This window comes from Budorcas taxicolor, chromosome 2 (assembly GCF_023091745.1).
Source record: "Budorcas taxicolor isolate Tak-1 chromosome 2, Takin1.1, whole genome shotgun sequence".
NCBI classification, from domain to species: Eukaryota; Metazoa; Chordata; class Mammalia; order Artiodactyla; family Bovidae; genus Budorcas; species Budorcas taxicolor.
The window spans coordinates 135,615,249-135,629,049 of NC_068911.1; the positions used below are offsets into that span (position 1 = coordinate 135,615,249).

General features: G+C 40.4%; 1 protein-coding gene across 1 annotated transcript in view; it reads right to left on the reverse strand.

The window, feature by feature from the left end:
* Positions 1–2,939: 2,939 nt before the first annotated feature.
* ICA1L (islet cell autoantigen 1 like) overlaps positions 2,940–13,801 on the reverse strand; it is a 35,619-nt gene continuing 24,757 nt past the window's right edge. Inside the window, exons 10-12 of the mRNA XM_052635570.1 lie at positions 12,117–12,371; positions 10,899–10,988; positions 2,940–3,055 (exon numbers count right to left, since the gene is read on the reverse strand). Of these exons, the coding sequence (XP_052491530.1) occupies positions 2,940–3,055; positions 10,899–10,988; positions 12,117–12,371 (461 nt within the window). The remainder of the gene's footprint in view (positions 3,056–10,898; positions 10,989–12,116; positions 12,372–13,801) is intronic.

Sequence of the window (13,801 nt, forward strand, 5' to 3'; positions counted from 1 at the left end):
CTTCTTATGGTCCTGAGGTAAAAACCAAAGTTTTTGAATAGGGAAACAATAACTAGATTTGTATTGAACACTTTAGAAAATAAACTTTTTTATGCCATCTTATAATTTTATTATTAATAAAAGAGGCTCAGAAAAATAGCACATTCAAACTTCCTTTGTTGATACACAGTTAAGACCTTTACATTTCCAGATGGTCTGAAATACAAACTTTTTCATTGTGTAAATACTGAAACCTGTTTTGCTAAAACAGGTTGTTTCTAATCATATCAGAGTTATGTTTTACAATTACTGAAAAATTTCAAAGAGTACAAAGTCACACCAATTTGATCTTAATCTGCCCTAAAGTTGGTTGAAGAAAGATTAGGCAAATTTTAGTTCTTCTGGGGGCTTTTCTAAGTTTATATGTATTTTTGTCTGGTACTAAAAAGTATAAGATAGCTATCTCCCCCACTTAATATATAAAAGCACTCATTTATTTTGATAAGAGTTGTTCTCAGCTCACCCTTGGTTAAGGTTAATTCATTTAGTTATTGAATGGTGGTTCTAGATTTAACCAAATAGCAACTGATCACCTTTCTGTTCTGTGTTTATCCTGTCCTTCCTTTCACTCCCTACTGAATATGTGCTTGGTTTGCTATTACACCTATTTTAGGTGTAATATAGACAAATTTCTATTTCTGGCTCTTAAATTAATGACTGAGCTTCAAATAACTAACCTTGAGAAAAAGTTTTAAATATGCACTTCAAAAATGGAGTCATTAGACTTGCTGAAGTTATAACTGGACTTTCTAAGGCAGTGTTGCTTTCGGGTTAAATGAGGAAATGGATACTCTGTTGAAAGCAAAAATTAGAGAAACTAAGAACTGAATAATAAAAATTCTGATATGTTTCTATTTTTTTTATAACATTTGCTCTTGGAAAACTGGGGAGCAGTATCCCCCCTACATCCACTCTTCAGGGATTTAGGTCTAGTGAGAGTAGTGGTTTTCCTCTGCACTGAGTGTCTTTGTTTATACCATAACAAGGACTGCTCTGCATGGATGTGAGGGAGCTATACCAGTAGTTTTTAACTAATGCATTAGTGAAAATTAATGAGAAAAATGGCAAAACTCAAGGCAATTAACATTTTCTGAGGTACTCCCAAAGTTGAGAGCTCAGAGTGACCATAGATACAGACTTTAGATTGTGATTCATAATCATGACCCCTGGTGATGGGAGTTTTGGTGGAACAATGTACTACACTGTGGTGAATTTCACTGAATAAAAAGGGAGAGTTACAAAATGATTCTTAAGGGTTAAACCAAATAAAGAAATAGGAATAAGCACGTGAAAATATCTTAAGGAAAGTTTTACAGAATCTTTTAAGTCCATATTTCTGACCCTCAGTTAAGGTCTCTCTAGCCTATCCACTACTTGACCACAGTTGTGGTTTTCCAAAGAGCCTGTGGGCAGTTCAGATCGTAGTTAGGCCAGACTGCTATGGATGGGAAGTGGACTGCGATTTACCTGCCCTAGTCCATTCCTAAGAAAATGTTTTTTCTATATACAGTGACTCAGAGATTACAAGCAATTCTCCTGTAAGTAATAGTTAAGCTTGCTTGGAACTAGGAGTATAGTGAAATCTGCTGTGAACATGTTTGCGAAAATGGTCGTTTATACAGATACAATGGACTGGACCACGATGAAACAGGATACCGGGTGAACTGCCTCGGAACTAAGGCTGGGCAGGAAGAAAGAATAGGACATAGAGTGACTGTGTCTACAATGGCTGTGCTTTTATCAGCATATACTTCAAATTTCATTAAAGCACCTGCCTTCTGATACTTAAGACTCTAAACCTTCCAAGGGTAAGTTTGTCCTTAGTAATCAAACAGAACCTCAGCTGATGCCACCCACAGAAAAGTGAGAAAATGAAAGACTGCTCTACTGATGGTATAGAGCTTTCTGTAACTTTGCCAGAAAGTATTCTGGGTTAAATCATGTTAAGAAATACTGGGTAAGTATTGCACATCTGTTCGAGGGTTAATTAGATTTTTCCCTCATTCAAGCAGACGCTTCCAGGTAATTGCAGGAATACGACTGCCAGTTGCCCAAGGAGTATCCTCCCCTTGGCTTTTTTCAGGCAGCATGTGAATACAGTGCATTGTGATAGGAATGTGTGAAGACTTAGGCCTGAAGACAAAATGAAGTATAATGTCTGAAATACTGTTGGACAGTCCCGTGGTTTATAAGATGGGAAGAGAATTTTCTGTTTCTACAGAGGGTGGACTTAGCCAATATCTCGTCCTGCTACTTTCCCCAAAAAATTCAATAATGAAATTGGAGGGTGTCCATGATTTTGTATGAAGAAAAAGAACTGAGAACTACATTTTAGCCTCCAAGTGGAGAGAACAAGTACCAAGTTTCTCTGTGATTTCATCAAAGAAAACTGAGTTCTCAAATCTTATTCTACCTTTCTAAAGACAAAACTAGTCTTGTTTCTAGTGCTATATTCCACAACAGAAAATCCCCCCTGCCAGTGTTCTATTTAAAAACCAACCCCAAATCACAACCCAGTTTACATGCTATCCTTTATCTACATATAGAAATCGCACAGCCAGCAAGGCAACTCATACATAAAACGCTTTCCAAACAAATAAACCCAATCCCTACTGACAATTATCCCTAACTGTTATTCTAAGTTTTGGTATCAATTTCAGACTCAATAGTTTCTAAAGTTTTCCATATATTACCAACTGCTGCAAATCCAAGATATTAATAGACACTTAATGTATAAAAATGTGGTTGCTCCTTACCATCTGTCTAAAGTTGGCTGTCAAGGGTTAACTTTGCAAACACAATGTCTTTGTATGTGAGTGACAACATAAACTCCTTTCCACTAAGGCAGTAAGTTGCAAAACTGGTGTCTCAAGGCCACTGAAGTGGCATCGTAACTTCAGTCAAGCATTAAGAAGTTCATCATCTGAGTGTCCAATAGCATCTGGGTTTGAAAGTGGATCCAAGTCTGCAAATAGACTGAACCAGGCTGACATGTCTTGGTTACCAGTGTTGGGAGCTAGTAAAAAAGAAAAAAAAAAAAAAAAAACACATTGAAGAGTCCCAGGTTTTTTAAAAATCACATCATTGTACCACATTTATGATTTTAAAGTAGATGCTGCTGCTTTTGAATCAAATTTAAGACAATTGACAAGAATAAACATCGATTATGTCTCCTTGAGGATAATTTTGAAAAGCTAATTGCATGTTGCTCTGAGAAGGACTTGATTAAAAGTGAAAAGGCAGGAAGTAATAGAAGACTCAGATAAGGCTCAAGGTTAAAAGTAACCTTTGTTCCTACACTTGAAAACTTAGTGCTTGGAATACATATTTATTATCAAAGTAATCTTAAAATACTAGATGTAGGGGGGAAAACAATCCCCTAATCCTGTCACTCAACAGTTGTCATTTTCATTTACAGTTGTTTTGTCTTTTCCATGTGTACTTTACAAATTTTTGATAAATATATTATGGGGTGAGTTATGTCTCAGATACAACTTCCCTGTTAACCAACTCTCCTTGTGGAGAATGGAAAATTGCATATATGGATAATCTACAAGTAATGGGCAGATAGTCAAGAATAATACATTTATGCTGAAGGCTGGGACTAGTGAAAGATTGTTCAGTGGCATAGACAGTGGGTCATCTCAGAAGGCCAGGGGGTCCAGAAAGCAGGGCTGAGACCCAGGGGACAATCTGAAGATTACATATGAGACCAGAGACGCAGTGGACAGAGGACGGAAGGCAATCCAACTCATGAGGCTAAAGCAACCCTCTCTTAAAAATCATGGCGATCACTTCACACAGATGAGGGGGCTGGAGCCTGGGCTGTGGGGATCCCAAGCCTTAGGGATCCGGACAGAGCGAAAGGCAGCCTTGTGTATCCAGTTCTGTTTCTGGGAACCCCAAGGTAGTGTCAGTGATGCCCACACAAAATTCTGGCTCTGAGTCCTGGGTGTACTACCTACTAATAAGTAATAATGAGCAAATCATTTAACCTTGGGTCCCCTTGCTTCATTTTTTTTTTTTTTTATCACTAATATTGTTTTTTTTTTTTCAAAGTACACAATTTGATAAGTTGTTTTTATTATATAAGTTTCAGGTGTACAGCATTATTATTCCACATCTATATAAATACAAAATGATCACCATCACAGGTCCAGTTACCATCGATCACTACACAGTTGATCCCCTTCATCTATTTCCCTCACCTCCAACCCCCTTCCCTCTGGCAACCACTAATCTGACCTCTGTATCTACAAGTTAGTTTTATTTTGTTTGTTCATTTGTTTTATTTTTGTAGGTTCCACATATGAGTGAAATCATAGAGTATTTTTCTTTCTCCAGCTGACTTATTTCATTTACTATAATATATTCAAGGTCCATTCATGTTGTAAATAGAAAGATTTCTTCCTTTTCTAAGGCTGGATAATATTCCCTCCTGTTGTGATGGGGCCATGGCTAAAGTTGCAGCATGCTAGTGGATGGAGCTTGCCCTCAGACTAGCTTCCATGTCTACCCTCCACTGCGGCCACATTGGTGTGCGGGGTCATTGCTTAGATGGCTGTGGGGGCCAGCCAAAGTCAGGGGTGAGCAAGCTCTCAGCAGGGTACACCCACTTGCATTAACAGGTTAGAAAGAGTATTTTAAAATGCTGCCTGCCAGCACCTGAATTAGCAAGGCAGCCTAAAACTGCAAAAGCGGCTCTTGCCAGTGTCTCTGTACCTGGCTAGCACCCCAGATGGGTTTTGCCTCTCTAGCTGATGCTTCAAAGTTGATAAATGGGTCCGCTTCACCTGTGGTCCAAGTACTTTTCAATCTAGTGTTTTTGCACTGGTTTTGGGGTTGAGTGAGTTTGACTACAGATGCATTGAGAGAGTTTTCCACTCCCTCTAGTTCTATAGTTTTCCTGGACGTAGTTCCCATTGGTTTTCTTTCCTTTTTTTTTTTTCTTTAGTTTTTTATTTTTTTAATTTTAAAATCTTTCATTCTTACATGTGTTCCCAAACATGAACCCCCCTTCCACCTCCCTCCCCATAACATCTCTGTGGGTCATCCCCATGCACCAGCCCCAAGCATGCTGTATCCTGCGTCAGACATAGACTGGCGCCCTTGCTTCATTTGTAAAGATCATATAATTTATTATTAAACCAGGATACTTGAGAGGAAGTGGGGTGGGGTGGGGGGAGGCTATTAACAATTAAACTTGAAGAACAGTGTCAAGCAGGATATGTGATCGTTTCATTAACACCTAAACTCCCTCAAACAGCTGTTGAGAGGTTCTGATGAGCATACGAAAATCGTACAGCATTCTACAAATGTGGCATGGTTTTACATTTATCTCTCACAATGGGAAATGAAGGTCTTAATTACGTTATTTTCATGGGGGCTTTCCTTGGGCACTTTTCTTGCCTACAGAGATTCTTAAGAGGACAACAACTAGAGGGTGAATGAGTGAGTCAGGCGGCACTAGCGGTAAAGAATCCACCTGCCAGGGCAGGAGGCATAAGAGACGTGGGTTCGATTCCCTAGGTTGGGAAGATCCCCTGGAGGAGGGCACGGCAACCCACTCCAGTATTCTTGCCTGGAGAATCCCTTGGACAGAGGAGCCTGCTGGGCTGTGGGTGGCACAGAGTCAGACATGACCACAGCGACTTAGCATGCACACATGTATAGAGGAAAAGAGCCTAAATAACGAATTTTCATACAGTAAAAGCAACCATAAAAATACCAACATCAAGAAACAGAGCATGACCACTCCTTAGAAGCTGGCACCCTTCCAGGCACTACTCACACCACCCTTACCCAACCCCTCACCCAGCATCCCAGATAAAATAAATACCATTTGGGGCTATTAGCAACAGTGCTGTCAAAACATCCTTTTGCATCCATTTCAGTCAACAGGTGAATGCACTTCTGTTGGAAATGTACTTGGAGTGGAAAGGTACATGCATCTTGTGGTGCGTGTATTTCAGTTTTAGCAGAAACTGCCAGTTTTCCAAATGGTAATAATAATTTACACTCCCACAAGCAGTGTCCAAGCTCTTCCATATCCTTGTTAGCATGAGCGGTTTTCAGTTTTTATTTAAGCTGTTCTGATAGGTGGGTGATGGTATTATTGCATTTTTGGTTTTAGTTTGCATTTCCTTAAGGTGGATCAGCTAGTAAAGAACTCACCTGCAATGTGGGAGACCTGGGTTCAATCCCTGGGTTGAGAAGATCCCCTGGAGAAGGGAATGGCTACCCACTCCAGTATTCTGGCCTGGAGAATTCCATTGGGTTGCAAAGAGTCAGACATGACTGAGCGACTCACTTCACTTCACTAATGACTAATGAAGTGGGGGGTACTTAATGAGTGAATTTTAAAATTGTTAAGAATTTTATTAAAATTCTAAGGCTTAATTTTGTTGTCGCTTTTTGCTGAAAGCTTTTCCTCTCTATTTTCCCCCCACTAAGCCTCAAGGATTACAGCCAAATAGCAGTGCTCCCAGTATCTCAGCTTTTCTGTGTTCAGCGGTGAAATTTACTCACTTTTTAAATGATTAAACACAATTAAATTTTAGTGAGTTGAAAAAGAGAAGACTAAATTCAGAAGACTGAATCCCTAAGGGTGTCTGTGTTCAGAATTGGCTGCTGTGAATCTGTGATTTGCTTGGAATTGACAGATTCCCCAACTGATTTATCCCAAAGTATTAGGAAGAATAAAATAGGATTGCATGAGTCCACAATGATACATATCAACAAGTAAGTAAAAGTGAGGACAAGACAAAGCTTTTCTGTACAGTAGAACGCCAGCTAGTAAACGCAGAAGGAATGACGAAACAGAACTATCATCTGGCAACAACCATAGTAACAGACGTTTCAACCACAGTAACAGGTTTCATGCAGCAATTATCAAGGAATGCTGCGTTAGTGGGTGAAACTTTGATCATCAGGAACAACCCATTCTCACAGTTTCAAAATATTATTCCACATGATAATTATTCATCACAAAGGAAAAAATAGAATAGTAATTGGATAGTGAATAAACCTGGCAGACACCACCTTAACCAAGTGACTGAAGTTAATAACATCGTAAGCAACGGGGCAAAAGAGGCACTGTGTGCCCCCTGGTGTGGTTTGCTAAGAACACACAACGTCGTTCCTGTGCTGCTAGTCCTGACAAAATGCATAACCCGAGTCTATGAGACAGCGTCAGATAGACTCAACTCGAGGAATATTCTACAAAATAAACCACACACACACACACACACAGCCACAACAATGGAAGGCAAAGATTGAGGAACTGTCCCAGATTAAGAGGCTAAAGAGACGTGACAACAAACACAGTGTGATCCTGGATTGGATCCTGGATTGGTCTAGGAAAATAATCATTTTCTCTTGTTATAAAATACATTATATAATTTATAACACTACTCTTTTTATAACAACTGAAAGAATCTGAATAAGATCTACAGATTGGATAAGAGTAGTAAGGTAATGTTTAATTTCCAATTTTTATCACTAAATTGTGATTATGTAAAAAGATGTCCTTTTTAGGAAACAGATGCTAACGTTTTTAGGGGTGAAGGGCATTATGTCTGCTTCTTAAGTCTCAGAATAATTTCAGTTCACAAGAAATTACATATACCACACACACAGAATAAGGCAAACATGGTAACATTTTTTGAAATCTAGGTGGGAAAATATGAGAATATTTGGTAGTATTTTTGCAAGCTTTTTTTGTAGGTCTAAATGGTTTCAAAATTTTAAAATATTGATACTACAAAGATTTAGATGTCAGCCTGAAAGTGCTCCCACTGGTCAACATGGGGACAGTTTGAGAACCAAAATGATTAAGTACAGTAGTGATTATAAACCACAGAAAAAGTATGAATCCATTCTGACAGTGAATACATATGTAAATAGGGAATAAAAGATAGTTTTCTGCTTACAGCAGAAGGGATAGGCCACTCACTCTAGTGTTCTTGGGTTTCCCTGGTGGCTCAGATGGTAAAGAATCTGCCTGCAATTCAGGAGACCTGGGTTCAATCCCTGGGTTGGGAAGATCCCCCTGGAGGACATGGCAACCCACTCGAGTATTCTTGCCTAGAGAATCCCCATGGACAGAGGAGCCTGGAAGGCTACAGTCCATGGGGTCACAAAGAGCCAGACACAACTGAGTGACTAAGCACACACAGCATTGGGCAGGTCAGTCAGGCAGTTTAGTCGCTCAGTCATGTCTGACTCTTTGCGACCCCATGAATCGCAGCACGCCAGGCCTCCCTGTCCATCATCAACTCCCAGAGTTCACTCAAGCTCATGTCCATTGAGCCGGTGATGTCATCCAGCCATCTCATCCTCGGTCGTCCCCTTCTCCTCCTGCCCTCAATCCCTCCCAGCATCAGGGTCTTTTCAAATGAGTCAGCTCTTCGCATCAGGTGGCCAAAGTACTGGAGGTTCAGCTTCAACATCAGTCCTTTCAATGAACACCCAGGACTGATCTCCCTTAGAATGGACTGGTTGGATCTCCTTGCAGTCCAAGGGACTCTCAGGAGTCTTCTCCAATACCACGGTTCAAAAGCATCAATTCTTTGGCGCTCAGCTTTCTTCACAGTCCAACTCTCACATCCATACATGACCACTGGAAAAACCATAGCCTTGACTAGACGGACCTTTGTTGGCAAATTAATGTCTCTGCTTTTTAATATGCTGTCTAGGTTGGTCATAACTTTCCTTTCAAGGAGTTAAGTGTCTTAATTTCATGGCTGCAGTCACCATATGCAGTGATTTTGGAGCCCAGAAAAATAGTCAGCCACTGTTTCCCCATCTATTTGCCATGAAGTGATGGGACCAGATGCCATGATCTTAGGTGGAAGAAGCCAGTTGTATGGCATGTGAATTTTATGTCAACGCTGCTGCTAAGTCACTTCAGTCGTGTCTGACTCTGCAACCCCATAGACGGCAGGCTACCAGGCTCTCCCGTCCCTGGGATTCTCCAGGCAAGAACACTGGAGTGGGTTGCCATTTCCTTCTCCGATATATGTCAATAAAGCTGTTTAAAAAAATGTGATTAACGGATGAGTAGATAAACAAAATGTGGTATATCCATACAATGAAATATTATTCAGCTTTAAAAAGGAAGGAAATCCTGTCACATACTCAACATGGATGAACTCTGAGGACATTATGCTAAGTGAAATTAGCCAGGTACAAGAAGACAAGTACTGGCAGGACTCTGTTTATATGAGGTGTGCAAGGTAGTCAGATTCATAGAAACAAAGTAAAATGGTGGTTACCAGGGGCTGGGAAGAGAGAATAGGAAGTTACTGTTTAATGGGTACAAAGTTTCACATTTTTCACAGCAATGTGCATATACTCTACTGAACCATACACTTAAAAATGGCTAGGATGCTAGATTTTGTTCTGTGTTTTTACTACAATTTAAAAAAAAGTGTGGAGAGAGTTCTAGGGTTGGAAAATCATCACTTTTCACCTGTAACAGGACAGGCTGAATCAGACAAAAAGCAAAAATGGATGCTAAACCCAAGTGGAAATTCTGACAAAGAGAAAAGAGCAGGACGTGTACAAGGTTTCACAGTGTCTTCCCACAGACTTCTCAGTAATTGTCAGGGAGGACAGAACAAAACAGTGATCATATAGCAGAGAACCTGGGCAACACCCTGGGTGAGTGGCCAACGTAACACCCCTAAGGCAGAGAGGGGCAGCTCCGAGCTGTGAAACGCCGAAAAAGGAACAGCACCTATGTGTACTCCAGTCAGGACAACCTGACTAGATATTCAGGAAAACTAACAACCTAAATTTAATTACAAGGAGACCTCAAATCAAACTGCATAAGGAGCCTTCTATTAAAAACAACAGTGGAGCAGAGGGACGATACTCTTCTCAGATGCCCATGTCCCAAAAGTCAGAAGTTGTGGAAACATTTCAGATTAAGAGTCTAATGAAATATGGCAATTGAATACAGCACACGACCACAGACTCCCCCCGCCCCCTGGCCTGCCAGGCAGACTCAGGACAGTGCTATAAAGGACATTACTGGGTCAACTCAAACACAAGATACAAATACTTAGTAGATTATAGAAAAGTGTGTTAACATTTCCTGACATTACAACCATGTTGTGGTTGTGCAAGAGAATATACCTGTTCTCAGGAAACACAAGCTGCAGCGTTTAGGAGGAAAGGGTCATGGTGCATGTAACTTACCCACAAGTGGTTCAGATAAAACAACACATGCATTACACACACGCCTGTATAAAGCAAATGGGATAAAATGCTAACAATAGGGAAATCTGCATGATGTTCTTTGTGCCATTTTCATTTATGAAATATTTCTGTGTGTCTGAAATTCTGTCCAGTTAAAAAGCTAAGTCAACGTCAGTGGCTAGGATTAGTACGTATAAGATCCTGTAAGACAGGGAATGGGTCTATTTTTTACGTATATCCTACATGGTAATTACAACATGAACCAGCTCTGCAGACAAAATACAGTAAGTACTCAATATATGTTAGCAATTACTATGTACCCAGGTCCTATGCTACAAGCCTGAGTGCATTCTCTGTCAACAGGCATCTTGTGCACAAAGAACATGTTCTATTCTAATGGTATTATCCATTATCAATAAACTTTAACACAAAACACAGAGGACTGAAGTAGAGGATACAGTTTACCATGGCAAACCCACAAAGTCTAGTCATTACTTTCCACAGTGAGGGACAGCCAAAGACAGCTTTCATTTTAATTCATTATTAACAAAATAATTTTCTGGACAATATGAGGCAAAGGCTATAAAATGATTCTTTTTTAAATTTACTTGAATTTGACTTATTATGATGGCAGATAATGTAAATAAGTAACTTACATTTTGTTAATTTCTTTGGACTCTGTGAAGGCACTGGCTGGTTATCAATGTGTGAAAGAGGAAATTCTAATCCACCATGGGAGGCCCAGCCTGGGGAGAGAAATAATGAATAACACATTGTTAATCAAATGGGAAGTAGCAACAGAAAAACAGGGGGAAAATATCTAATAAAACTCCTCCAATCTTTGTATCAGGGTAATATTCCATAATATAATTAGGGTTTGGGAGACCTGTTAGGTGGAGTCACAGTAACGCAGGAAACCTAATGAGGTTCTAAATGGAAGAGCAGTGGGATATTTGAGACACATCTTAGAAAGGTAATTGATAGGACTTAGGAACCATTATGGAAGTGGGGAACAATATGATTCCTAAGGCGTCGAGCTGGACACAGAATGGTGGAACAGCAGGTGAGTGGAGAGACTCCCTGACATGTAAACAAAGCAGGTGGCCCTTTCCTGCTCCCAGCTTTCCACACAGCCCTGCACTCCCGTCACCTTGCCCGGAAGGCTGTCATGGAACCAGCTCTGGAGTTGTTCCCTTTTCTTGTGTCATCTCTGAGCTCACAGGAAGAGAACGCATCAAGTTTTGCTAGGTGGAAGAAACAGTGTCACCTGCCCTAGGCAGGGATAACTTAGCAGATCAAGAATTTTAAACAAGACACAGTTTTCTACATAGAGAAGATACCTGGGAGAGTCAATGAAGAAAATATGGGGCTTACGGGAGGTGGCAGGAAAACAGCCTTTGTTTCACTCTCCTTGACAGACTCCAGTGATATCTGTTGTTTTTCTTGTTGACTGGTATGACTGAAGATTTTATCTAGCAGTAATGATGGAGAAGGCAGTGGCAACCCACTCCAGTACTCTTGCCTGGAAAATCCCATGGACGGAGGAGCCTGGTAGGCTGCAGTCCATGGGGTCGCTGAAGAGTCGGACACGACTGAGCGACTTCACTTTCACTTTTCACTTTCATGCATTGGAGAAGGAAATGGCAACCCACTTCAGTGTTTTTGCCTGGAGAATCCCAGGGACAGTGGAGCCTGGTGGGCTGCTATCTATGGGGCTGCACAGACTCAGACACGACTGAAGGGGCTTAGCAGCAGCAGCAGCAGTACTGAAGCTAACTTAGTGTCCTTGTTGATTTCAGCATCCACATGTACCTAGCTTTGCTTCACAAATACACAGCAATTCAGGGGTGTCCAAATGATGCACAGACACTTACTGTTGAAAGCTCCAGCAGCATGAAGGCCAAGGTCAAAGAGCTGTGAAGGGAGGAATCCTGCGGAGTGAGCAAGAGGCTCAGAGCCCCCAGAAGGCTCCTGGCATGTGAGACCAGCTTTGGGGCTTCCAAAGACAGCCTGGCATTCCTGGGAAGATTCACCAGCACTCCAACAACCAGGACTTAGGAGGCTATTCAGAAACGAGAATTCCTTCTCAAAATCATCTTCCAATGAATCTACTGGCAAATCTTTTGCAACTGTTGAGTGAACATAAAAACAAAATGGCTTTTATCTTTTCAAGGAAATAAGAGTAGGATATATGGCAAATCAAGTCTGTTTCATTCTCATATTTTATTAACATAATTTTAACAAAGTGATTAGAAGTTTATGTGAAGATAATTTCTAATTAGGTAGGCTACGTATCAAAATTCTTAAATTCTTTAAGAATTCTTCAAGAAATTTGTGGAAAATTCTTAAAGAAATGGGAATATCAGACCACATTACCTGCCTCCTGAGAAATCTGTATGCAGGTCAAGAAGCAATAGTTAGAACCAGATGTGGAACAACAGACTGGTTCCAAATTGGTGAGGGAGTATGTCAAGGCTGTATATTGTCACCCTGCTTATTTAACTTATATGCAGAGTACATCATGAAAAATGAGCACAAGCTGGAATCAAGACTGCCAGGAGAAATATCAATATCCTCAGATATGTAGATGACACCACCCTTATGGCAGAAAGTGAAGAGGAACTAAACAGCCTCTTGATGAAAGTGAAAGAGGAGAGTGAAAAAGCTCGCTTAAAATTCAACATTCAAAAAACAAAGATCATGGCATCTGGTCCTATCACTTCCTGATAAATAGATGGGGAAACAATGGAAACAGTGACAGACTTTATTTCCCTGGACTCCAAAATCACTGCAGATGGTGACTACAGCCAGGCAATTAAAAGATGCTTACTCCTTGGAAGAAAAGCTATGACCAACCTAGATAGCATATTAAAAAGCAGAGATATTACTTTGCTGACAAAGGTCCATTTGTCAAAGCTATTGTTTTTCCAGTAGTCATATGGATATGAGAGTTGGACTATAAAGAAAGCGGAGCGGTGAAGAACTGATGCTTTTGAACTGTGGTGCTGGAGAAGACTCTTGAGAGTACCTCGGATTACAAGGAGATCAAACCAGTCAATTGTAAAGGATATCAGTCCTGAATATTCACTGGAAGGACTGATGCTGAAGCTCCAATAGTTTGGCCACCTGATGTGAAGAACTGACTGACTGAAAAGATCCTGATGCTGGATAAAATTGAAGGCAGAAGGAGAAGGGGACAAAAGAGGATGAGATGGTTGGGTGGCATCACCGACTCGATGGATATGAGTTTGAGCAAGCTCTGGGAGTTGGTGATGGATAGGGAAGCCTGGTGTGCTGCAGTCCATGGGGTCTCAAAGAGTTGGACATAACTGAGCGACTGAACTGAAAGATCAAAATGACATTTCACAATGAAATTAATAGCTATAAATATTTATGTATAAAATAACTAAGCAACCACCTGTGTAAGACAGAAACTACAGGAAACGTGAGGAAAAACAGAAGCTAATAATAGGAGACTATAATATACCAAGTTAAAAAACAGGCCAAGAGGACAGAAGTAAAGACATAAAATATCTAAACAACATAATCAACAAGTAGT